We start from the raw sequence: 26,679 nt of genomic DNA, 5'->3' as shown, positions 1-26,679 counted from the left end.
CTGGTCTGGTCTTATCTTGAGGTGTCCGGATAGGCCCACCACTCTGGTTCTCCCCTCTCTCCTTTCTCCGTGTCCTGTGGAATGAGAGCAAACCATTAGTTTGGTTTGGCGCCCTTTTATCATCACAGGAGGTTTCAAACCCCCTCCAATCACTGAGAGCCTGGGCTAACCCCCTTCTCATTGGTTCCTGGGATGTTGTCCCGCCTCCCTTAAAGGTTGCCGCCCCGGGCTGTCGCCATTCCCGTTTCCCTTGAGGTGGTGAGGGTTCATGTTGGCCATGCGGCCGTGGCCGCGTGGTGTAAGGACGCATCCGGACGATGGGCGTCCTTCTCCAGCCACATGTAGTCCTGGCACAATCAGAAGGAGCACGGAGGCGGCGATCCGGTCGCTGCTCTCCTGTGTCCCGGCACCACCGCGAGCACGGCTCCCCGTTCCCCGGACCGAGGTGGAACCCAGGTGAGTGTTCCGCGGGCCCGCCGCGGCTGTCCGCAGAGGCTTCTCTCGCGGCTTCGCCGCGGTCGTCTATAGCGGCTCTTTCCGCAGTGTCGCTGCGGCCGCCAGCAACGCGGCTGTCCGCGGCGGCTTCCCCCTTCCTTGCTACAACGGGAAGGGCGGGCATGGATAGGAGGGCGGGCATGCCGCCAGGGTGTCCAGTGTCTCCGGGCTCGTGCGGGTTGAGTGCACGCCGCGGCACCACCCGAGGCATGACTTCACACTCTCTGAGTCAGACATGAGCTGGTATGCTGAAATACCCATAGATGGCATCCTGCCTCCTCAGCCCACAACACAAAACCCAGACCTGCACTCTCTGTACCCACCCCCCACAGCATGAAACCGTGACTTGTCACCCTGCCTAACATATATTTTTTAAATGATTTAGAGAGTAACACTATAAAGTATATACCCATTATAGTGATGCTTTCTCTACAGATAGTTCAGGAAAATAAGGCATAGTGATGAAAAGTGAGTTGCTCGGCATCACACAACGTATGAAGTGTGAAAGGTGGGGATTTGAGCCTTATCTTCCTGGCTCCACAGTTTCCAATTCAGAAAGCAGGGGAGACTTTATCTTCTCCTATTTCATCTTCAATATTAGAAACAAAAAACTGCTTTCTGCTAATTTTTATTCAAGGGCTAACCTAGTATGGTGTTCAATAAATCTGTTTTTCAAAGGGATATACATGATTATTTTGATTATGAAAATTCTGAATCTGAAAATTCCAAATTTGAAATTTTCACAATGGAAATAGTCACACACATTACCACTGCCTGTCACCCCGCCTCCCTCCACCTCCCTAATCGTTAAAACACCCATACTTACCTCTGAGCCCAATTTACCTGTACTCTTTAACTACTACGCGGACCCTGCAACATGAGCTCCACTCCTCATTGAAAAGCGGAACTTCCACCACAGGGTCTTTCTCTTTTTTTTTTTTAAACTCTTTGTCCCTGCTTTCCTTTGTATGGAAGTGGGGGACACCCCACCACCCACAAATACCCATAATGTTGGTCAGTGTGTGCCGGGGACACCCACGCAACCCCTGCTCCCCTTGATTGTCATTATGGGTTTTCATTATTTTTTGCACTGCCAAATTCAGCATTTTTGTACATGTGTTTTTTTTCTCTAATTATTCTGCTGATATCTTTCAAAGCACAAGATAAACCACAAGATAAAAATCCGATTAATCATCTGTATCCTGAGACAGACTAAGATTATAATTATAATGAAAACATACTATAATTATAATCTTCGTCTGTAAAATTGCGTGAACTTACAAAGCACCAAGTCAAATGACAAAGCAACCTGAGATAATATAAGAGAAGTAGGAATTGCAGCATATGATCTTGAAAGTGGAAGTACAAAATTGAAACTAGCCCCAAATATTTTAAATCTTTCTTTTTACAATACATAACTGAAGCACATATGCTACCCTTAAGTAGAGTGAAAATAAGTGTTTGCAAAGGGCCATTTTAAGGGGAAAAAGTGGGTATCTCTGATTGCCTCCTTTCTCCGCCTTGCATGTTTAATGCATAAAAGGGTCAGAAATGATCCTTTTGTGTATAAAGAATATCAACAGTAGTGATATGGGCCTCTAATTTACACAACCCATTTGTCCCTCAACATTGAGGCTTTAAATGGCTGAACAAAATTTTTAATAAATCCTGTTTACATTACCACCATTAGAGGTCATATTTCTCAAATAGCACTGGAGATATTCCAGAAGAAAACACCCCTGCTGGTGGTAAACCTTTAGTAAGGCGGATTTCTAGAAATGCCATGGTTGGAGCTGGTAACTTTCTTCAGCGATAATAAAGTAAGCACCCAACTTCGAATGACCCCTGGCTCTTAGTGTGTAGTCTTCTTATAACTGTTACTTGAACATTACATCTATGTGTGTATTTCGACTGTGTCCAAAGGTAAGTACCACAAACAGTCTAACAGCTCTTTCTATAATTGCTATATAAGTAACATCTTTGGGTGCTATTGAGGGTGTTATTAAACTCTTTCCATAGGAGCACACTTTGGATGAAGAAATTCACATGAACATAGGGGAGGCATTCATACAGAATCAAACCAAGGGCAAAAAAGTCTAATAAGATATGCAACTTTATCTCCTTGGCATTTAGGAGTCATGATATGTTGCTGTGGAGTGTAACAGTCCAATGGTGAATGGGCAACATTGTTGCCAACATTACCATCCAGGGTCACAGAATCAGTTATTTCACATTTTCACTGGGCGGTATGAACATGCCCCTGAATCCTAGTATCTTCTTCCTCTCACTCATTGTGGATGCCACCCAGGAACAACTACAACATTGCTAAAATCAAGACGAATGCCTCGCCCTATTTACACAAAATCTGAGCAGGCTTTACAGCACCCAGTTCCTTTGTGGCAGGCAAGATTTTGAAGGATTTTTTTCTTTTTCGATTATTTGTCCTACGTGTTGGAGTTCTGGTCCCTGGGGTAACAGCCCTGCCAGTTTGGGGAGTAATTGCCCATTTGCCCCCCTTGCATGTCCACCCATGCTCAATAGGTGGAATATGTGACAATACGCGTCAGTTAAATTGTGCTTCGTATCACTGTACTACCAGATGTGACCATTAACTTAATCAAAATATTCTACTGCTATTCAAGCACTTGACAATCAGGCTATACGGTAACCTCTGAAATTGGTGTAGGGAATTAGCAGGAATGAGAGCTCTCCAATGAGGAGAAATGATATTTGAAACTGACGACTTATCTGTTAAAGCTGTCCTGCCTGGCCTTCCAAGTGCTGAAACAGCATTGGACGATCTGCATCTGCTCATCTTGTCTTGGTCTGACAAAACGTGCACTGAATGAACTTAAACATTGATTATTTGATGGCCTACAATAACAAATTTGACATTTTTGTTTGCATTAATTTGATGAATCGGACATGTCTCAGATGTGTTTAGCACACATGTGCCATGTGACGTTCGTGTCTTGTTTTGTTAGTTTTCTACAAAAAATAACATTGCACTGCTTTGAATTGTGCCCACACACTAGCAAGAACAAAATCAATGATAACTGAAGCATTTCCAGCAATGTTTCTGTTGTACACGATTCACTCCAGCTAGTCTAAATAATGGGCCTTTTCCCTGAAGATGTAACATGTGACAGAGGACAAGAAGCAAGAATTAGTACAAATAGCTCCCCAAGCAACAACCAGATGAAAACAATGTACTCTGAAAATGCAATTATTTTGTTTCTGAAAAAAATAGCTTATCATATAAATATATCTTTTCCAGAGAATTTGGTCGCTGGAAGGTGAATAATCTTGCCGTCGAAAGAAGAGATTTCCTGGGTTCCCCTCTACCTCTTGCTCCTGAGTTTTTTCGAAATATAAGACTCCTTGGGAGGCGGCCTAACCTTCAACAAATCACCGAAAACCTCATAAAGAAATATGGAACCCATTTCTTACTGTCAGCCACACTGGGAGGTAAGTTATTGTTATTTGGTGTGATTGGAAATTGTATGATGCACTGTATAGTGTAGTGCAGCATATTGTCACCACACAATCATCTAACACACAATCACATAGAACGCATCTCAATGGATTCAGATTTCTAACGGTGGAGGTTCCAAAGCACCAACAGAATATGTTAGTCTATGTTGGAATAAAGAGTTTTCTGAAGATGATCACTGCAATGTCAGAGTGCAATGATTAACCGGGCACACATGTTCTGTATCTATCCGGTGAGAATGCACCTGTAGTGGCCTATTATGATGACTTTTATCAACCGTAAATTGTATGGTTAATGACGATTGGCGGAGACAAATTCTGGATCAAAAGTCACACCAAAATATGACTTTCATAGTCACACACAAAAAACCCTCCCAAAGTCATAATAAATCCTTCTTAAAGTCATGGTCCTTGTGCATTGATTGTGTTTATCAAAGAGAGTGCAAAGCAGAAGGCACAGACTGACAAATCTGAAAAGTAGTTTAAAATCTCTGTAAGGGACAGTGTTCCAGCTCTTTTGAAGAGAGAAGAAGGCGAGGATGTAATTTCCAGGATGTTATAAGTGTAATTAAATGTAATGCTTGAATAAACACATAGGTACACAGAGAGGCAAAGGTAAATGTACAAGGCAGAGGGGGTGCACAACTTAAGGGAAAGTGCGAACACCGGCTGAACCTGGGGACTGCCCCGACCCGCACAGTGTGAGTATTCGATCTGAGAGTGCAGCCACCTTCCATTTGACCCCGACTTGATGCCAGCTTGACTCTGAGATATCGCGACTACTGCCTCCTCGCCCCGAACCGACACCACAATCAGCATCAAGAAGCGTGGTTGGATGCCATTAAACCACCAAGAACTGTGAGAATATGCTCATGACCGATATCTGCCCTGCTGTTCTATCTATGGGGCCTATAGGCTTGGCAGGTCATTTGAATCTCTTTTGAAACTCAAAGGAAAATCCTTGTGAACATTGCAGCCTTTTGATTGCCTTTCACCCCTGTCTAACCACCCAGAGAGCGGCATCTATTCTATGCCTGCATATTCTGTTTTTCTTCAATTCTATAGGTGTGGGTTTATGCGGTGCTTTCTAGTTAGTTTGTATTGTACATGGTGTGTCTGATTAAAGTATATATTTTTATAGAATCTTCATTGGACAATCCTTTATTTTGGACATTTAACTTTAGCACACTGTTACACGTCTACATCATACTGCCCATCACACTATAATACTGAATTTATAAGGTGAGATGTAGCAATAGACTTGTGTATAATGTTGCATGAACATCATGCTAGTCCACTCACATGTATGAAAAATGACTGACAGCATGTCATTACCCTCCCAATAGGTACCCAATCTACTGATGCCAAAGAGGACAGGGTCTCCACTGCCTAAGACATCTCCACTGCAGGCAGTGTATCCACCTCTACACCAGCACTGGCCGGATGTGAGAGCAGTGGGATAAAGACCAGTAGGGAGGCAGAAAGTCCACAGGATTCCACCACTTTGCCAACTGTGCCAGGCATGGTGACACCCACCATCCCAACATCACTGCCCAGGAGGAAAAGCACATGCAGAGGCAGGTGCTGGGACAGCGACACCACATCCAGCCCCAGTGGAGATCCAGAAGAGTGCTGACCTTACTCAGATCTGTGTGATTTTACCGAACCCAAAGGTTCGACTCCCAAAAAGTTAATCTTTTTTTTTTACATTTTCTGCAAATATATATGTTGGGGGAGGCCCCCCCAGCATTCCCCACCTTACCCCTATACATTTTTTATACACCCCCCCACATATATATACGCAGAAAATTGGGGGTCAGACATTTGGGAGTTGAACTTTTGGTATTCAGTCCTTTTGTACAATAACACCTTACTCCTGCACACACATCAGCCTCCTGACACTCCCTCGTCACTCCCTTGCCACCAGCACCAGTCTGGGGTGCACACAGAGAGCATATGAGGAAGAGGAAGAGGAGGAAGACACAGGCTTCTGGTCACCCTATTTTAGCCCCATCCCTCCCCAGACAGCAACATGCTGGCAGTGATATGGGCTTGGCTGGTTGCAAAGGAGCAGCACCAGTCGTCCATTCTAAAGCTGGTAGTGCAGCAGGTTAAACATCTGCAGGCAATCTGGGACTGCCTTCAGGATTCCTCCAAGAGGATTTACTGAGCCCACTGCAAAACCACCGCTTCTATCACCATGGTAGGGCAGAGGATGAGCGAACATACTAAGGGGATGTGGGCCTTTGCCGAATCCCTCGACGGCTGCATTCCAATGACAATGTGCACACCCAGGGACCAAATGTCTGAGCCCTCCACCTCTGTGGCTACAATAGAGGGATCCGTGCCCAGCACACCAGGGCACTGCTTCTTGCACAACCTAATACCAAAGGATTTTGAGCAGACTGTCAAGGACAAGAGGCCACGAAAGGAACATTTTATGGCATTTTTCTATACAAAGTCCCAAGGGAGGTGGGTGCAGAGGATGTGTTGGGGATGGTGTGTTGGGGAGGGGGCTGCGGGTGGGGTCACCCTGTTTTAGCCCCATCCCTCCCCAGAACCCACCGCCAGTGCAACAGCACATGCTGGCAGTCATATGGGCTTGGCTGGTTGCAAGGGAGCAGCACCAGTCCTCCATTGTTAAGCTTGTAGGGCAGCAGGTTCAACATCTGCAGGAAATCCGGGGATGCCTTCAGGATTCCTCTAGGAGGATTTACTGAGCCCTCTCCAAGACCACCGCTTCCATCACCATGGTAGGGCAGAGGATGAGCGAACATACTAAGGGGATGTGGGCCTTTGCCGAATCCCTCGACGGCTGCATGCAAATGCCAATGCAGCACATCCAGGGGCCAAATGTCTGAACCCTCCACCTCTGTGACTCCCACGCAGCGATCTGTGCCCAGCACACCAAGGCACTGCTCCTTGCACAACCTCACACCAATGGATTTCAAGCAGGCTGTCAATGGTAATAGGCCACAAAAGGAACATTTCATGGCACTTTTCTATAAATAGTCCCAAAGGAGGTGGGTGTGGAGGGCGTGCTTGGGATGGTGTGTTGGGTAGGGGGAGGAGGGGGAGTGTGTTGTTGACGGTTACATTCAAATTTGGTTATTAAATCCTAGTACACCTGAAGCAATGCTAGGACATTCCTTATTCTGTACACTTGTTTGATTGATAACATGGCTATTTACAGAGGTGTGTAGCATGTGTATTTTAATGTGCTCAAAAGAAATTGTCTATGAGCACTTGCTGAACCGGACAACCATCCTTACCCTTCTCCCACTTACTGTGTTTCAGCAATGCACCAGCAGGTAGTAGGGCGTCCTCTACTGGGGGTGGCATGTCCTCATCAGGCAGCCATTTTGGCTGCAGCATGGCAAAGACAAGAACAATGTGTCTGACCTTCTCCTGCCTGTACATAAAGACCCCTCTAGTCCAGTTCAGACACCGGAAACGACCCTTCAACAGGCAAAAGTCTGCTCGATGAACAGCTTGAACATGACATGTGCCTTGTTGTAGGCCACAGGTGGCATACGTGGATTTGCGCACAGGTGTCATCAGCAATGGTACCTGGGGTATTCAGAGTCACCTGCAAGGGCAAAGGTCATAGCCTTCGGTCACAGTGCTTTGTGGATGTGTTGCCATTTCCAACGGCATGCTGATGGACACTTTGTGCATGCATTTCACAAGATATGTCATGCAACATGATTTACAATAACAGTACTTGAATGTGGAGTCATTCACTACGGGGAAACACATTCATTGACATGTTATACCATGCACCCAGCTCACGGCCAGCACTTGTCACTTTCAGAGTGTCTCTGTCTATTCAATACTATCTTCACACACATGGTTACCAGAGTGCATGGCATTACTGTCTGCCCGTTTTTCAATTATGTGTGTGCAGTGTTGAACTATGTCATTCCATGTATAGCGAAATATTATGGTGCATTGCGGTTCCAGATGGGATGATATGCATTGGTGACTTACTACTGCATTGTCATGCATATCCTAGTCCTGTGAGTAGTTGGCTGTCAAATGCAGGGTGAGAAGGCAGATCCGGCATGTATGCCTTGACAGGGCATGTATTGTTCCACTGTGATAACCAACCCCCTTCACATAAAATTTCACTGGTGCTGCAAGATCAATTTGTGTAATGGCACTTGTACTCACCCAATATCCATGTCCGTTGCCACCTGTGTCTCTCCATGTATCCAGGCAATGTGCTGTTCTGCAGGACCATGGAATCCTGAGTGGAACCCGGGAAGCAGGCATGGCAGTGTGTGATGATGAGGTCAGGATCACAGGTGACCTGGACATTCAGGGTGTGATGCTGCTTTCTGCTGCGGTATACCTCTGCAGATGCCTGGGGGCCACCAATGATAAATGGGTGCAGTTCAGATCGGCTATGACCTTGGGCATGTGAACTGCTGCATGAAAACGTACCTTCATGGCATTCTCCTGTGCTGGGGTAGTGGGCAGGATGATGTGTTGGGAGTGCTTCAAGCACCTGTATGAGCACATTTGAAAATGTGGGCTGGGACATGCCATGCAGGATGCCCATGGTGTGCTGGTAGTTGCCAAATGCTAAGAAACGTAGGACCAAAACAAGCTTCAGCAGGGGGGTAAGGCTGTTCTAATGTTTATCCTGCCCCCTATGACATCAATGGTCTCCCTCTTCAGCTGGTACACGGTGATCTGATGGTCGTCAGTCAAGGGCCAGGGTGAGGGCCTGACCCGTATGGGTGATCACCTTGCATGGTGTCTCCCCCCTCTGCTCCCTGTACACTGTGTTGCTCTTCCAGCATGTGCACATTTTCTGAGTGGATTGCGTGCACCTGTGGATTGATTTCCATCACATATGTGCATTTACCTCCACCTTTTATGTGGAGGTAACTGCACTGTGTTTTTGGTGGAATTATCAGTCATTTTTGGCATTATTTCAACTTGTAATGCACTGGAAATCCTGATTTGAATCTGGGTGGTAATTCTTCAGTGGAATTAGCGCTGGGGCTAATTCCATCATGTGTTGGCACTAATTCCGCCATTGCTAATTCCGCTGGGGCTAATTCTGCTGGTGTAATTAGCACTGACTCCAGAGTCAGCGGTATAGTAGAAATGGCTTTTTTCTGTTACTGCCACATTTACAATATGCTGCTAAACTCATGATAAGCATCTGTTTCCAAACAGCTGCGGGCACGACATTTACTGATGTCCAGCATAAAGTATACTTGAAGTGTTGTTTATATTGATGATGATAACACATTAATTTGAACACCCAATGGCCAACAGTCCCATCTGGGTACAAATGTATCAACACCAGTTTCTAAAACAGAGCCATGACGAGTTTTGAGGTGCAGTCAAAATGTTGGTAATTCAGTGGTAAATTGAGTTACCACTGCATTACTGTTGCATTACCGCACTGCCAAACTGCAGGTTTGGAAGTACGGTGGCGAACAAATCTCCAGCGGAACGCTGGAGGTAATTTCTCTGCTTTACCACCAAAAAAACAGCAAAATTGGTGGATTAACCATTGGCGGTAATAACGCTGAAAAAGGAATTGGGTCCTATTGACTCCAATACATGGGGACTAACACCCCCTACCGCCACTTGAAATCTGGCTATTATTCTTGCAGACCAAGTGGTGGTAATTGTAAATCTGTTTGGTGTTATTTCAGTGGGTTTACCATCAAAATACCACCAAACTCATAATGATGCCCAGAGTGCTGTTTGAAAATGAGACTGGGTAGTAGATCTAACTTTCATGGCGGAATCCATTGACTAGAGCTCCAGAAAGTTCAATCTGTATGATTCTCCCTAGCAGATGAAAATCTGTCATAATAATGTATGTCTAAAAGTAGTGATGACCTCCTGTGTCTCTTTTTATGAATGGACTTTAAAATAAAGACCATTGAAAGCATCACTTTTGCAGATGATTCCACTGCTGGGAAAGTAATTATGAGAGGTCCTGTTTACATAATAAGTCACAGAAACCAATGCACATCTGAACATGGTCAAGTCCAGATTCCAAGTTCCCATTAAAAAAAAAGTACATGGTTTTTGAATATTGATTTTGATGTTGGCAAGGATGTTGGCACAGAATGCCATGCTGCAAATGCTAAAAACCTGATACGTCATTTGGGGGTTGCCAGTGGTAGCAGATGCTACCCCTGGCTCCCCATCTACTACCACTAGACCTGTCTGTGCAACCCCTGGGCCACTGGACAAAGATGCAGTGCCAAGAGCAGAGATCTGTGTTGCACCTGAAAAAGGTGGTTGTAAATGCAGTATATGTGCCACAGCTTTTTTCACCTGGAATATAGATCTCGTTAGCTGGAGAAATAACAATGATCCAGGAAAAACCATCAAATCACCATAACTAATAGGTTGGCAGTCCATCAGTTAAGAATATTTGAATGGTTGAGTTCAGAGGTGGTGCTGTCTGTGCAGCTCATAGCCAGTACTGTAGCAACAGATAGGGTAGCAGGGGCTAGGTCTAGCTAGCTGGGAATAACTAAGACTAGCCTGTAATAATTAATGACAGCACAGCATGAACACAAATCTCATCAGTGTTTCCAGTTGTCTGCTGTGCACATCCAGTGATCCACTGGGCCTGTGATGAGAGGGGTGTACTCCAGTGGTTTCTACCACCAATCCTTCCTGGGCACTATGTGACCTGACCCAGATCCGCCAGACCTGCATCCAAGGCACACTGTAGATATATGCAAAGAGAGATAATTAATGTACATGTAGTTGCCCTCTGCCTTTGAAGTAACCCGTCTGCAGCTTCCTCAAACAAAAATATATATATATATATGTTTGGAAGGATAGGGCATTGCCAACAATCTTGCTTTCAGAATAAGAGGATGCAGTGCAACATGGATTCAGTTCCTTTTCCAGTGATTAGAAGCTGGAGGAGGCTGGCATTAAGCAATATATAAAGGATAAAACCAAATATTAAAATGGGCCTTTTCTAGGGGTGATGTCATGGATCTACTGCTGCTGTTTACATTTCAAAATAAAAAATTAAAACAAACCTGCAATTACTGTGACCTGCAACACATCTTTCCTCTCTATCACACATCTGGCAAAAAAAGAAAAAAAAATCCTATGGGTTACTTACCAAATATGCAAAACAGAAAGGTGATGGCTGCAAGGTTTCATATCATTCATAACCACTGACACAGCTCTGGGATTGAGGTGTGTGATTGAGGTGCAATGTTATAGAGGTTGGTACTGGAGACTTGAGATTTTGTACTAGTGACTTAAAGATGTTGGGAGGGAGTGTTTGAGAAATAATGTGTTGTAAGTGAGTTGAAATGCATTGAATGTGATATAATATGTTTGAGGTGGTTAATTGAGACTCACACTGTTGGGGAAGGAGGATACTGAAGACATACATTGCTAATTTGCTTTTGGTTGATGGTGTTGGAGAATGCTGGAGACAAGTTGCTGGAGGGTAGCACGGTGTAAACTTGAAGGTGTTGGAGCAGGTCATTGGAAGTGTAAGGTGTTGGGGGGCGGGATTGGGTGCCAGACATTTAAAGCTGTTGATGGTGGGCCCTTAGCGAGTCGCAGTGGATGGTGGGGTGCCTGTGGGGAAAATGGTTGGGGGATATACAGGCTCTGGTTGACTGGCAGGTGTGGGTTATTGTGCAATGGTTCATCGTGCACTATTAACAAGAAATCCCTGCACGTATTGTCTAAGTGTAAAAGCCCCTGATTGTCTTCTGGTTGGACTTGTGTTGGTCAGTTGCTGTTTCCATTCTGTAGCCAGACACTTGGCAGGCACTTCATGTCTGCGCTTTGGAGTTTAGGCCGCTTCGATATTCACTTCTGTTTATAGTTTAGCCTGAGTGATGTACAATAGTACAGGTTGTTGTGTTGGACGTCTGCTTATATTCCTATTCACACTGATATTAACACTACATATGGTGATCCATTCTTGCATGAAATGTGTATCATATTACAGTGATATCATAACCATAGTTTTCTTAGTGTACTGAGGAAGAATGCTATGTGATGCCACTTCCTGCTTCGTCAAGGGCTGAAAGGTCATGTGCCAGCACTTCCCATGATGTCACTTGGGGTGGGGTCAACTTACATCACTTCATGTGATGTCATCAGAGGTCAAGGGTCGCATGATGTCACTTCTGCTACCCCTGGCATTTTGGTAAAATGACATCCCTGGTGCAAACATGTTTCTAATGTGATTTGCAAGTTTAATTTGAATGAGTCCCTATTTAAAAAGAGTTCTGGCACCATTTGCATTATTTAACTGCTATACAATTGCAGCAAGGTAAAGCCTTCTAAAAAAAGAAGACATATAGCCTCATCACTAGTTGGGCGGAGCGGTAAAATGTGGCGGCAATGCTATTAACACTGCATTTACCGTCCCACCCAATCTCCACCTTCTGCCAGTTTTTGGCACTATTAGCGTGGCGCTAATTGCACCAGCGCTAATAATGACGAGAAACCCCATTGGGTCTTATGACTACTCGTGATCTGGTGCAAATTGTGCCGGACCCAGTAACGATAATGCTAATACCATTGGGTGGTATCCCAGCACAATTACCGCCGGGATACCGCTCAGCTTGTGATGAGGCCCATAGCCTAACGGAATACCTTTCAATATGAATTGCTGCTGATGTTTTAGTCACCACCACCTTTCTGGTGCTATAATGTTCATATGTCACTCATGTGCATAAAAAGAGGCCATAGCTGAGGAGAATACGTTCAGATTATTATGCAAACGAATACCTCGGATGCCTGTTCGAAGCCATAAAACCTGACTTATGGTTTATGTGCAGCATTTGCCTGAAAAAGTTGATAATTAATACTTCTTGACCGTTCACTGATTATACTTAGATCAAATATGCACATCTGACATTGCATAGCACATGGACAGTTATGCAGGAATGCAGCAACCTCAGTATGAGGCCTTTATTCTGAGGCACACGTTGAGGTATACACAGTTGTACACCCAGTTGGTGTCTACTCATGCTGCACTGATTTGCATGCTGAAAGCTGATCACACTTTCAGTCGTTTATTGCTCGTGATACTGGATTTCTCATTGTTAATGTGTCTCTGAGTGAACGTCCTGTAATAGATGAACAGAATACATAAAAATATATCATCTACGTCTGTCGATGGAGTCTAGTAATACATTCTACTACATTCCAGAAATGTACCGCATTTGTCAACCCATTTAGCAAAATACGTTATCATTAGAAGGGGGCAGCAATAAAGGAAATTGCCATCCCAGGCACACCTGTCTGATAAAGACCCCATTTCCGTGATTGCTTTGTTCACCCTCTCTCCTTTGGGTGTTTTCCCTCTTTCGCCTCTGCAGTGCATTGAACAGACACATAAACAAGGGAATGACTGTTTTCTTTTGCTCCAGAGGATACTGAGCTCTGGTTGAAAGCAAATAGTTTGATCGCTTTAATTAACTTAAATCTCCCGAGTGAGTGTTAGTCAATAGAGCAATGGAATAAATAAAAATAGGCCTTTTCTCCAGTCGCCAGCTTTTTTTGCCGGAATCACTCCCTTTCCAGGCACTGCGAGGCAGGCGAGGCAATGCTAACACGCGAGGTGAATGATTCATGGACCATAGCTGCCACATAATGCTTCCCATTGATCTCCAAGCCTTAAGATCCCATTACATGTTGCAGCATGGCAATCAGTGCTCTAGGGTTGCGGATGGCGGGATGCTCTGCCACTCATCTCTAATTCATCCCATGGCGCGCGCTCGCGCTTCGGATTGATCCTGATTATAACATTTGAGTTTGGGTTGTCTCCTCGATTAAAAGAAGTCTAGACATCCAAGAAGAGCAAATGGTCGATTTTGAATGTAGCTCAGGAGAAAGGGCAGGGCAAATTAGCAATATTTTGGATTGCAGGATTCCAAGTAAAATGGAAGTCTGCATATCATAAAACAACATGAGCCTGGGCCATCATGCATGTGCAATTTACATGATGGTGTGACCATCCTACCGCAGTGGCACGCCATGTGCTGCACTAGGTGAAATATGCACGTTTTTGCTTAAAACATTACACCTTTCTCGTAGCATAGAAACAATGGGGTAGGCGCCTGCCCCCAGTGTGCAAACATATCACCAACAACTGTGCATGACCAGTAACATTATTATACATATGCCAATCTTAGATGCAGATGCAGCTTTTGCTGCCAAGGGGCGGGCAGCGCCCAAAGGGGCACTAGCAGTGTAAACAACTCATGGTTAGTGTTGCCAGGTGAATAGTTTTAGTGGAGGGGCATTAACATCTCCCACGGATTAATGCAAATGGCCCAGTGTAGTGAGGAAGCCCTGAGTAATTTAGGGAACCCCCCCACACACGAACATTGTTAATGTGTTGAAATGGTGCAGCACAATTTTCAACAAAAAAGTTTTCTAAAAAAGCCATACAATTTACAATTGGTTCTCTTGGGCAGCATATGAAAACCTCCAGGTGAGGAATTTAGGGGGTGAAGCAGAAAAAGTGGTGGACTTTGCCTAAACATGGGTTACACGCACCAAATAGTAAATCAGGATACCCTGCAAACATGTATTTTAGGACATTCAGCCTGGTCTCAGGTGTTCTGGTGTGCATCCACTAGGCATATTTTAATACATATCTCTGGCTCAGTTTGTAAATAAATCACTGTCTGTAAATAAAACACTCTCACAGTGAGTCTATAAACAAGTCAATCAATCAGACGATTGGTGCTAAAGCAGTAAATGAATGCAGGGGACCACCAGGGCCAGCACTTACTTGCTGTTTTGTCCCCTGCATGCAATATTCTATTTTTACAAAATGGTGTGCAAAAATAAAGGGTAAATGCCGGCAAAAACAGTTTTACTCTTTTATTTAATTTACTGTTTTGCAAAAAAATGTAAAGGATGCAGACAAGGTATACTTTGCAGATTACATTTACAAACAGTTCCTATGGGATCCACCTGTTTGAACAGCTGTTAAATGCAGGATGATCCCATTGCAATGCGACAGCCTCATTTTGAATGAGGAAGATTTGCAAATCACGGCATAAAAGCAAACTGTAATGCGTTATTGCCTTGATTTACCTCTCTGCCCATTGCAGCAGTGACAAGATGGAAGAGGGGCATAGACTGGGGATACGATCTCCGCTGTGCATTCTCCTTCATGTTGTCCATGCGTTTCATTTCACACCTGCATGGCATGTTCATGCAGCTGTGAAATGAATAGTTTCCTGTGGAATCTGCCTTGGTTTAGCACCTGCCAAAGACCAGGTGGATTCCACAGGAATACATTAATACATTCCACCTGAAAAGCATAATTTGCATGCAGCATTCATTTTTTCACAAGATCGAGAGGAAAACTGAGGAGTAAATGTTATTCTTTACTGTTCCACTCCTTTGTGTGACCTTTTAAAATTGTATGCAGGTGGCCCAGCAGCACGTAAGTCCTGACATTGTTGGTCCCTTGCATGCAATCTACAATTTGTTGAAAATAAGCCTGCATTAGTTTTACTCCTGCATGAAAATCTCACTGTGGCATAAAACTAGGTTATTTTGTAGGCAGACAAGGGGCAAGGAGGAGCACATGCATTTCCCCCTCCTACCTCCCACAATGCCTGCAATATATTTTTGTAATGCCCTCGAGTGGTCAAAGAAGTTTAAAGACTGGCGTGCACTTTTAAGCCTTACTTTTACATTTACTTTATCGCACCACAGCTTTTAAAATGAGCCCCAGTAAGTAAATTGCACAATTCTGTAAATAAATCACCTATGAGAAAGGAGAGAGGGGCAAATGGCATGATGCTGCTTTGCATAAAATCAAAGAGCATTCTGGGAACATCATAATGACCACATGTTTGTATGTTTCAAAAATAACTTTCTGAAATTGTTTTAAGCTGAAATCCATGTGGGAACATAATGTATGCTGGGTTTGGTGCAAAGTCAAAACACTCACCCTAACAGTAAAATCTATGCAAACCTTGGCTCTCAGTTGTTTACATTGTGATTTCCTGCTTAAGCTTCACATGTCCCTAGATGAGTTTCCTCCTGTGTAAGCATTGGAACGTTAGTCTGGGACAGGACTGGGATGGAATATTTTGAGGGGACCAAATGCAGTGTTGCATATTTTGAGGGGGTCAGGACACACTTAAACCCGCTGGTAGTTGCGTCCATAGAATGAGGGCACATCATCCATAATCCTCATTTCAGGAATAGAATCAAGGAAAAAGGAAAGTTAATTCAAAAATTAATTTTCAAGGAATACCTTGTACTGTGACATATAAAATAAAGACTATGTAGAGATTTGTGAGAGGTCTGCCATTGGAGTGTGAAATAATTCTACTCCCAGCCTTTCCGAATGCTTTGATCGCTGAGCATGCAGAAACCAGGTGAAAATAATCTGCAAAATTGCATGTTTGTTTTTTTCTGGGAAATGTGTTGAGCACGTGCACTTTTATTTTTTACAACTTTTATTTAATACATTTTCAAATGCAGCATCAGAGTATTCTAAACATCATATTCGTTTCCCATCAGCATTACATCAATCCAGCAATTCCGCAGCTACCTCAGCCAATTACCCTCATCTTCAGTTGTCCTTGACAGTAATCACACTTCCCATCTCATGTGCCCCCTCATCAGTACTTTAGTCTAGGGAGAATTTCTTGAAAAGTATGGGTGTGCGTGTCAGTGCTGGAAACTCCTTATCAACGTAAAGTATTGGGGACCATATGACCAGAAACCAATGCGGTCTATTCCCCTTGATAGAGGTTACTTTATCTGCCACCAAACTATCCAATATCTTGACCCACTAAGTGACTTCCACCCTTGTGCTATTTTAATTTTTGCGGCCATCAAAAGGTGGGTGATAAAGGTTTCTGTTGACCGTGACCGTGGATATACCTCCTCCAGAGTGACATCCAGGAGAACAATCAAGGGGTCAATTGGTAGCCACACTGTTGTTACCTTATCACACATCAAAAAAGCAGCACAAAAGCTTCCACCAGAAAGCAAAATACTTGAATTCAGACGTGTATATTTTTTCATTAAGTGCTCAAAGGAGAGTCACTCTATAGAGCTACTGCATAGCACAGGCAGTAAAAGGGAAAATGACTTGACTTGAGAAACATAATCAAACTTAAAACAAATTTGAACAATGCATTTATTGCACAATGATTTTGTTTCAACAAACATATTGGTATAAATAACCTACAAAGCAATACATTAGAGACAAGGTTTAAAGCAAAAGGAGAGGAAGAAAAAAGACCAAATTAGTGATGGCTCCTTGCCAGAGTACCAATTGTAGGAAAGACATAAAGTGGATAGAAAGTGAAGACGAAATAAAATGTACAAAATTAGAATTAGCACATGGTATATTTGTCTTAATATAATCAGCAGTGTACAACTCATTTGTCATTTGTGTAACAGGCTTTCCAGTTAATTGGAAAACATCCAAGTTTAGCATATAGCACTTAGCCTAATTATATGAACTAGTCACAAAAGAGTGTGACATCAAATATTCACAATGGTCAAAGGCCCAAAAATAAATTCAAATCATGAATGATGAAGTGTGAAATGTTGCTGAAAAAGTCAGGCTAAATCACATATAGTACCCGGCACAGAACCTAATCACAGGTTTTTATCAACGGACAATGATATCATCCAGACCCACTGTTAGATAGGCCAACGAATTTAATCAACTGAAAGTCCATAATTTCTTTCAGAGTTCCGAATGTTATTATGTGGGCAGTATTGGGTTTTCTTAACGCCGATGAGTTGAAATTAATCACACACAAATGTCATAGAAACTGTAAATGTTTAGTGAAGGTCCATTAGTAATACGTTTCGGCGAAGCAATGAAATATAAATCGTCTTCCTCAGGACTGAATTAGAGTCCCTGCGATATCGAGAAAATATTCAATCAATGTAATTGCCTGATTGTCATGCAGATTATGCAAATATCACTGTGAACCTGGTAACATTGGCTGGAATATTCACAAGCTCTGGGGAACAGAAACAACACAAACATTGTTGTAAATGATCTTAAAAAACATACTAATAATAATAAAGCCCTGTAATGGGGGGCAATTGAGTAATAGTAAGGACCAGACAAATTGACTTAAAGTTTGTGAGGGATGGCAATACAAGTGATAGGAGAACCAAAATGATGGACTTTAAGATTGCCAATGTTTGTGCTTGTAATGTTAAAAGATCCCTGCAGCCGTGTTTCCTTTCCAAGGAATCTGTATGCATGCTGAAAGAGAGATGGAGCGAACAACTAATTTAGAAAAATTGACTTTGCTTAACTAAAATAAATGTGTAGGTAAGTACTAATAGTTACCTGTGTTATAGAACACTACAGTGTAGTCTGTTGTTTTATGTGAAAAGTCACAATTGGTTTGAAACTGTGAATGGTATAATACACATTGCCGTGACAACCATTTGAGTTCACGCCTGAAAAACAGAAACTAAGAAAACCTGCATGGGCAGTCTGATAAACTGTATACCTTTGCCCCTTATGTTATTTGAGTATGTTGTGAGCATACCATTCCATCCACTTGGTGGCAGTCTGTACTTGTTCCTGTATACAAAAAGGGTGACAGGAACAAGCCAAAAAACTACAAACTGTTGTCCATGTTGGACGTGACTGGAAAGTTGTTTTGGGACTTGCCACTGAAGGAGCTACAGGACTGGGTAAAAGCTGAAAACATCCTGCATAATTTGCAGACTGGCTTCTGGCAAGGCTCCCCTACCACTCACAACATACGCATGCTTGACTGCTTGATCGTTGAGGCTTCACAGAGGGATGCCCTGGTGCTATATGTACCGTTTATTTTTTACTTTAGTCTTTGGAACAAGTTGATGCTGCTAGGGGTGTCAGGGGTGGTTGCTGACTCTATTGAGGAAACTGCTTTAGGAGACGAGTGCTAGAGGCTGTTTTGATAACGATGGAGGAGTGACTGCATCGATTATGCTCAGCAGAGGAGTAAAGCAAGACTGTTGGCTGGCTCCCCTGCTGCTTAATTTATAAATCTCAGATCTTCTGAAGCGAATGTTCGCTAGTTCAAATTGTCCACACAGGATAGGAAGAATGAAGGTCACTGGCATGTTACATGCTGACAACCTCACAATTTGTAATCACACCCTCTCTGGTTGTAGAGCTATGCTGTAGGAGTTAAAAGTTTATGCTAAGGAGAATTATCTAGTGGTCAACATTGGAAAAACTAAAATACTGTTGGTAGCTGGGAAGAAAATAAATAGAGTGAAACATGTTACCAGCTTGGGGGACTTAGAGTATGTTGACCACTACCCCTACCTTGGGTTGGAAATTAATGCAGACAATAAATATTTGGGGATATTAATACTCTATAGGCAATGTTTCTGCCCAGCAATTTTGTATGGTCTTGAGGGTTTAAGGATGAAAGATCTTAGATGGTTAAATTGTCTTGAGGGAGCGTTCTGGAGGAAACTGTTGAAACTCCGAACTTTGGTCCTCATGGAAACTCTGCATCTGGAGTTGGGTTTGATCACTCTGAGTGGCCAGGTGGAAAGGAAAAGGGGTGAGCTAAAATGATCCCCTATGCCCGATTTTGAAAATTGTGGGTGCCAATTGTGGGAGAAGTGGCCAGGTTAAGAGTGATACATTTGATGATCTTGAAATTACCACTTTCCTAGCTATAAACTGGTACCCACATTGGGTGGCTAGGGGTGGTATTTGTCTTCAAAGTCTTTGTTTAAAGCCAAATTGGAGCTGGCAGACTGGAATAGAAATTATGAACACAGTTCTACTCTGAAAAGTCATAAATGTGTGTCTAGGGAGGTTGATAGGTTTAAAAAAAAACGTAATTGTATATTATCTTGAGCCCAAGGCCGCACGTGTATATATTAGCATTGTGTCTTCGTATTAATCAGATGCCAATACTACTGTTTTGGGGGCACAATGAACTTAGTATTGGATGAACAAGTGTGCTGTGTATGTAGGTGTAATGGAGCAATGGAAACGTCAAAGTACCTGTTTATAGAGTGTTCATCCATGGGTACTGTTCAACTGTTTACATGTGCACCTGCAAGACTTTCGTTTATGACAATGACTCCATTAAATCTTACGGGTTCTGGATTTATTGTTTAAACTCACCCTCACAATCAGTCCACCTCGCACTTTATTGGATGTGGAACATGATAGTTAAGACACTTGTCATTGGTATAAAATAATATTAGATCTAGGAGTGCTGCTAAAAAGATGCACACTAATTGTTATTTGTTACCTCCTATCGCCATCATTGATGTATCTAATGCTTACTTTGTTTGTAAGTCTGTCCGTAAGATTGGTACCACATCATTAATTGATAGTACAGCTGTCTTTGTTTCCATTCTGTGACTATCAATCTGCTAAGTACCTTATATATGTATTTTATTCATTTTACTCTAGGGTATTTTCTGCAATCATAGTTGATGTGTGTATTTTTTTTTTTATTTGTTGTTTTATTAATGTTTGTAGAAAGTGAACGGGATGATCTCTCAAACACCCCTTTAAGATGAGTAGCAGTACCCTTGAGATAGATGGGGATGCAGATTCATACTCATGCATCAAATAACTATGACAACTCAATAGTTTGGCAAAGGGAATCTGTTTAATGACAAGTTCATAAAACGGGAAGTACAACGAACATCAGCAACCGTTCAATCTTCTCGCTCTCTTCACTTTTAGAAAAAACACTATGAATAGCAATAATTTGTCATTGCTGACATCATTCTATGTGACAAGAGAGAATTCTTGTCAGTGGACGAAAAATGTGAAAATAAAGAGAAAGATTGGTACTGTTTTTGTTAATACTTTTTCAAATTTATCGTACAAAATTAAATCTATTGTGATGAAAACTTGGAAAAAGGTATACAGAGGAAAAGAAGCCTTGCCCCCTTTGGTGGCCTTAAGAAAAAGTCAAAACCTAAGGAACATTTTGATCAGGAATGATGTAACTGAGAAAAGTACACCACTGGTGAGACAAACCAGGTTATGGGGTTTACCGGAAATAAAAGGGCATTTTCCTTGCGGTAAATGTAGTATGTGTGCCCAAGCTAAAGAGATTAGGTATATACAAATTTTACCTAATCTGAAATGGGTGTGTAATGAAATGACCAACTGTAACACATCCAATGTTGTGTATTTAATCACATGCCCCTGTGGCCTATATTATGTAGGCAAGACTAACAGACAATGTAAAGTCCGTATGGTGGAACATCGGAGCTGCATCAGAAATCAAGTGATTGCAGCTCCTTTAGTGAAACATTTTCTTGATATGAAACATGGCTGCAATGACTTTACGTGGTTTATTTTGAAAAAGGTGCATGGCCATAGGAAAGCCGAGACAGACCAGAAATTATTGAACCTGGAACAAAAAATTATTTTTAAATTGCAAAGTAATGTTCTGGGGCTCAATGAGAGTATTGATTGGCATCTGGTCAGCCAAACATAAATGTTTTCTGTTATCTGACTATTGTTTGCAATTTTGGCTGTGTTTTGAATTTTTTTGAATTTTCCTTATTTTGTGCCATCTATATTTGCAAAAATTTGCATATGACCGTTGCTTGATTTTTGCAATGCTGTGTCGATTTCTTTTGAGTGGTTTTGCGCCCTCCAGTGCACTTTCTTCTCAACACTGCTTCCCTTTGTTGTTGGGTGGTTTGATGCAAAGATGGCCGCTAGTTTTTTCCTACTGGCTAGTACCTAACTGAAGAGTGTAGTCCTTCCTTAGTGTTCACTAGGAAGATTGCATGTAAAAGATGGCCGCTGTATTTTCTTGCCGGCTAGTATTTAATCGAAAAGTATAGTCCTTTCTTAGTGTTTACTAGGAAGTGGTGAGCGTTTGGCTGCACTTGGTGAAAACACATGCTGGTGCTGCACGGTCTTCTTTCAAACCCCGCGAGTCATTAGCGAGGAGTTTGTTTCTCCTAATCTAGAGGTGAGCATGTTGTTCTTGAACTTTAGTAGCTACATTACTTTTAGTGATGTTGGTGGCTATTATCCCTTTTCCGCAGTTTTTTTATTTACTGTACGTTGAGGTGTTGTGTACTATCTCCCACTACTTGGTCACGTTCAGCATGTTTTTACACATTTAATGGCTGTGAAGACCGCTGGTGTATGACACTACTGTTTGGAAGCATGAGCTCTAATGCACAACCTAGGCAGGGCTTGAAATGGTTTCTTTTCTTCCCTTTTTTTACACATTTGGGAGCCGTGGTGTATCGGTGCATTTTAATGCTCTTTGAGATGGTTGGTGACCGCCCTTCTTGTATTACAGATTGGTTCTGCGTCCTCTTTTATTTTCAAATAACTATGACAACTCAATAGTTTGGCAAAGGGAATCTGTTTAATGACAAGTTCATAAAACGGGAAGTACAACGAACATCAGCAACCGTTCAATCTTCTCGCTCTCTTCACTTTTAGAAAAAACACTATGAATAGCAATAATTTGTCATTGCTGACATCATTCTATGTGGCAATTCATAAAAACCTAACATGCAATGTGATTGGTTATAGGAAGGTAACTTTAACATAGGTACTATATCTGTATGTGGTAATGGGGAGAGGGGATTGGATAATCAATGTCAGGTGGGGCAACTATGCCCTCCCTTCAAAATGGCCACTATGAATGTCACTAAAAGTACGACGTCCCATTGGCTCTACTCACTATAGGACCCTAGATTACATGTTCCACTGTGATTGGGTTGGCATCAACCCCACTCATACTTTTCGCCTACGTCTAGCAGCACGCAGAAAGAACATCCAGGTGCAGAGGAGCTCGTCTTCACCCCAGCTCCCCACCAATTATGTTACAATCAATCATATTATAAAAGAAGGATAAGATGGTAAACTTTCTCTACTTCCACCCCTCCTTCTCCCCCAACGATTAGACACCTCTGACAGATTCTCCGGCACTACAGGTCTTGACAACATAGACTGCGTGCAACATTCCAAATTTCAAAAAACATTTTTGTTTAATACAGAATATTTAAATTAAAACATAAGATACTACCCACACCTAACACAGTGTACAAAACTACCACTAAAACCTACAAAATCTAAAAAGCTAAATTACAAATAAACCACTTACAAATGGACACAGACGAAATCACATATCACAGTACATAGAAAAAACCTAAATGTGTCACTAAAACAACATATAATCCCAACATGTTTCTGTTCTTTAAAGCCCCTTTCGGGCGAACATTCTTCAGGGGAACCTTTAAAACATCCACTATTCTTCTCAACACCGTGTTGAATGGGTAGTTTCAGGCAACCAGCCTGCAAAGAAGGGAAACAGAGGAAACTAATCAGATCCCCAGGGGAGGGGGTATTACCAAATGTAAAAGTGGAGTTGACTCAGTCAAGAGAACAATTCCACAAAAAGGTTTAGAAATTAAACCAATTAGATTTACCTTAATGTGGTGAATCTTCAACGCACGTCTGTAAATGACAGATAGGCTAATTTTTCTTCATTGAAAAACCAAGATACTTCAAAAGGCGTCTCAATCCGCCGAAAATATCGTCACACCTAGAAAGGACACATCACACTACCAATGAGCCACAGATCACTACAGGACAACAGTCATGAATTGTTCAGGATATATTAAATAAAAATTACCTTCACGCAAGTGAAGCCACCCACAACGTGGGGCAAGGGGAGGAAATCCCTTGTAATGACAACCAAGTCTGCAGATGATTACAAAATAGGACGCAGAACCAATCTGTAATACAAGAAGGGCGGTCACCAACCATCTCAAAGAGCATTAAAATGCACCGATACACCACGGCTCCCAAATGTGTAAAAAAAGGGAAGAAAAGAAACCATTTCAAGCCCAGCCTAGGTCGTGCATTAGAGCTCATGCTTCCAAACAGTAGTGTCATACACCAGCGGTCTTCACAGCCATTAAATGTGTAAAAACATGCTGAACGTGACCAAGTAGTGAGAGATAGTACACAACACCTCAACGTACAGTAAATAAAAAACTGTGGAAAAGGGATAATAGCCACCAACATCACTAAAAGTAATGTATCTACTAAAGTTCAAGAACAGCATGCTCACCTCTAGATTAGGAGAAACAAACTCCTCGCTAATAACAGACGTGCGTTGAAGATTCACCACATTAAGGTAAATCTAATTGGTTTAATTTCTAAACCTTTTTGTGGAATTGTTCTCTTGACTGAGTCAACTCCACTTTTACATTTGGTAATACCCCCTCCCCTGGGGATCTGATTAGTTTCCTCTGTTTCCCTTCTTTGCAGGCTGGTTGCCTGAAACTACCCATTCAACACGGTGTTGAGAAGAATAGTGGATGTTTTAAAGGTTCCCCTGAAGAATGTTCGCCCGAAAAGGGCTTTAAAGAACAGAAACATGTTGGGATTATATGTTGTTTTAGTGACACATTTAGGTTTTTTCTATGTACTGTGATATGTGATTTCGTCTGTGTCCATTTGTAAGTGGTTTATTTGTAATTTAGATTTTTAGATTTTGTAGGTTTTAGTGGTAGTTTTGTACACTGTGTTAGGTGTGGGTAGTATCTTATGTTTTAATTTAAATATTCTGTATTAAACAAAAATGTTTTTTGAAATTTGGAATGTTGCACGCAGTCTATGTTGTCAAGACCTGTAGTGCCGGAGAATCTGTCAGAGGTGTCTAATCGTTGGGGGAGAAGGAGGGGTGGAAGTAGAGAAAGTTTACCATCTTGTCCTTCTTTTATAATATAATCTATGTTCCTATTGGTGGAGTAAGATGTGGTACATATAAATAGGATCCTGTGTACCTATTTGATTACATTCAATCATCACTTCAGTGGCCATGTGTCAATTACTGCTTTGTCTTTTGGCCTTGAGTCTGCTCTGTGGTCTTGAGAACTTTTAAGGAGAATTGGCATGGCGGAGATCCATGTGTAGGTGTGAAAGTCTCACCCTTCCAGCCTGCCTTGTCATGTGACTGGACACTGTGACACTGGCTTTTTCTCTGTGTCTTTTTGTATATTTGATTTAATTCTACCAGTCCTCCACTATCTGTGGCTTATCTTGACTTTTCTGAACAGGTTCTTCTGTTCTTTTCTCCTTAATTGTATCCAATGTCGGCCGTTTCCTGCCAGATATGACCTCGGCTTCTTGGCATGATCATCCTCAGCTGGGTTGCGTTCTGCCTTGATTCTTGATTTTCTTACTGCGACACACTCCATTTGAGTCCTTTGGTAACCTTTTGTTCAATTCTCTTCATGTGCCTAGTGGAATTATATTTATACATAAAGTGCTTTGTGGTATATACTTGTACATTTTGGCGCTTGCTGAAATCTATTTACTATTAAGCATAAACAAGCTTCACAATTTCTTTGCTTCTTGTGGTTACTTGCATCTGTACACGTTTAAACTGACTGAATATCTTCATCATGTATGTGGCATGAGTTTCTTCATTTTAACATCAACTTCTTCATCACAGGCTCAAAAATGTCATTCATCCATGGTCTCTCGTCTCTTGTCAGCATTCTTAGGTGATAATATATTTTATATGTGCGTCAGTACGGTATCTGATGACATCACCATTCATCCGTCTTCATTATCTTCTTCGCTTCTTCGGATACTCCTTTCTGACTCCCCTGCACTTGAGCGATATGAATTACACCTGGCCTAGTAGGAACGTTGTTCTGTCCTCCTCTTTGTTCCCCCTCCCTTGCGTCATCGCACCTTGAAACACTTGTGTATAGGTACGTTATAAATGCCATATCATATCATAACATATCATAACCGTCATTTTGTCTCAGCTGTAAATATGGCTTTCTCAATGGATACCTTACTGTCCATGTTTTCCTAGGTTTCGGTACTTCAGTAGGTGCTGTTATTCTGATAGGTACTGGGCAGAGCCCATGTGCCACTCTATGCTGGTTTATCTGTTCATCATACGTCACATATTTCAGTGTGAAAGTACCAGGCACTACGAGGGGTGCAACTGGAGTGGGGGCGATACTTGACACTTCCTCTTCACTCCCCCCTCTGGGCGATTCATCAACCACTCTCACTTCTTTCTTTGTATCTACTTTTACTTCATCCTCTGAATCCAGATATTTTGGTCTGAAGAAATGCTTCTTTGGGGTCCATATCTTTATGACTCCCTTCAAGCATCCTGCTGCTCTTACGTGCTCATCTTTGTTCTATCTCCATCAGTTGACATTCTCCGCTTGGATCCATGCTGGATTTGACTTTTATGGACTTCATTTATTCAAGGTGTGTCACCCTTTCTCAACTCTCATGCTGTACTTCTTTGCATCTTGTACTCATGGTGGCCCTGAATCATGCTGTTCCCATCTTCATCTTGTATCCTGGCTTGCAACATTGTGTTACTACTGACCTCTGCAAATCTTCTCTCCTCCTTACCATTCTCCCTTTTCCTATCTCCTCCCCTTACTTTCTTCTATGCACTTACTCTATCAGAATTGTCTCTGGACCTAGTATGATAGCAACCTCGTCTGTCGCCTCCCCCCTCCCCTTACTGTTTTTTTCCTCCACCCCCCCCCCAGCACTATCTGAAATGTCGTCAGGCCGAGTACGATAGTTAATTTCACATTCTTACTGTTCATGGCCTGTAAGAATGTCATTGTATTTTCCGTTGTTCCCTCCCTTGCCTTGAAGCGCTTTTAAACACATTGTGTATAGGCGCTATATAAATAAAC

At 42.4% G+C, this 26,679-nt stretch overlaps 1 protein-coding gene across 2 annotated transcripts in view; it reads left to right on the top strand.

The window, feature by feature from the left end:
- BRINP3 (BMP/retinoic acid inducible neural specific 3) overlaps positions 1 to 26,679 on the top strand; it is a 1,196,593-nt gene that overhangs the window by 550,197 nt on the left and 619,717 nt on the right. For both annotated transcript variants that reach the window (XM_069641339.1, XM_069641340.1), the window contains exon 3: positions 3,773 to 3,963. In XM_069641339.1, coding sequence (XP_069497440.1) covers positions 3,773 to 3,963 — 191 coding nt within the window. The remainder of the gene's footprint in view (positions 1 to 3,772; positions 3,964 to 26,679) is intronic.

The sequence above is a fragment of the Ambystoma mexicanum genome, chromosome 1q (assembly GCF_040938575.1).
Source record: "Ambystoma mexicanum isolate Mex_15411 chromosome 1q, UKY_AmexF1_1, whole genome shotgun sequence".
Taxonomy (NCBI): Eukaryota; Metazoa; Chordata; class Amphibia; order Caudata; family Ambystomatidae; genus Ambystoma; species Ambystoma mexicanum.
This window is presented reverse-complemented; position numbering and strand designations above follow the sequence as displayed.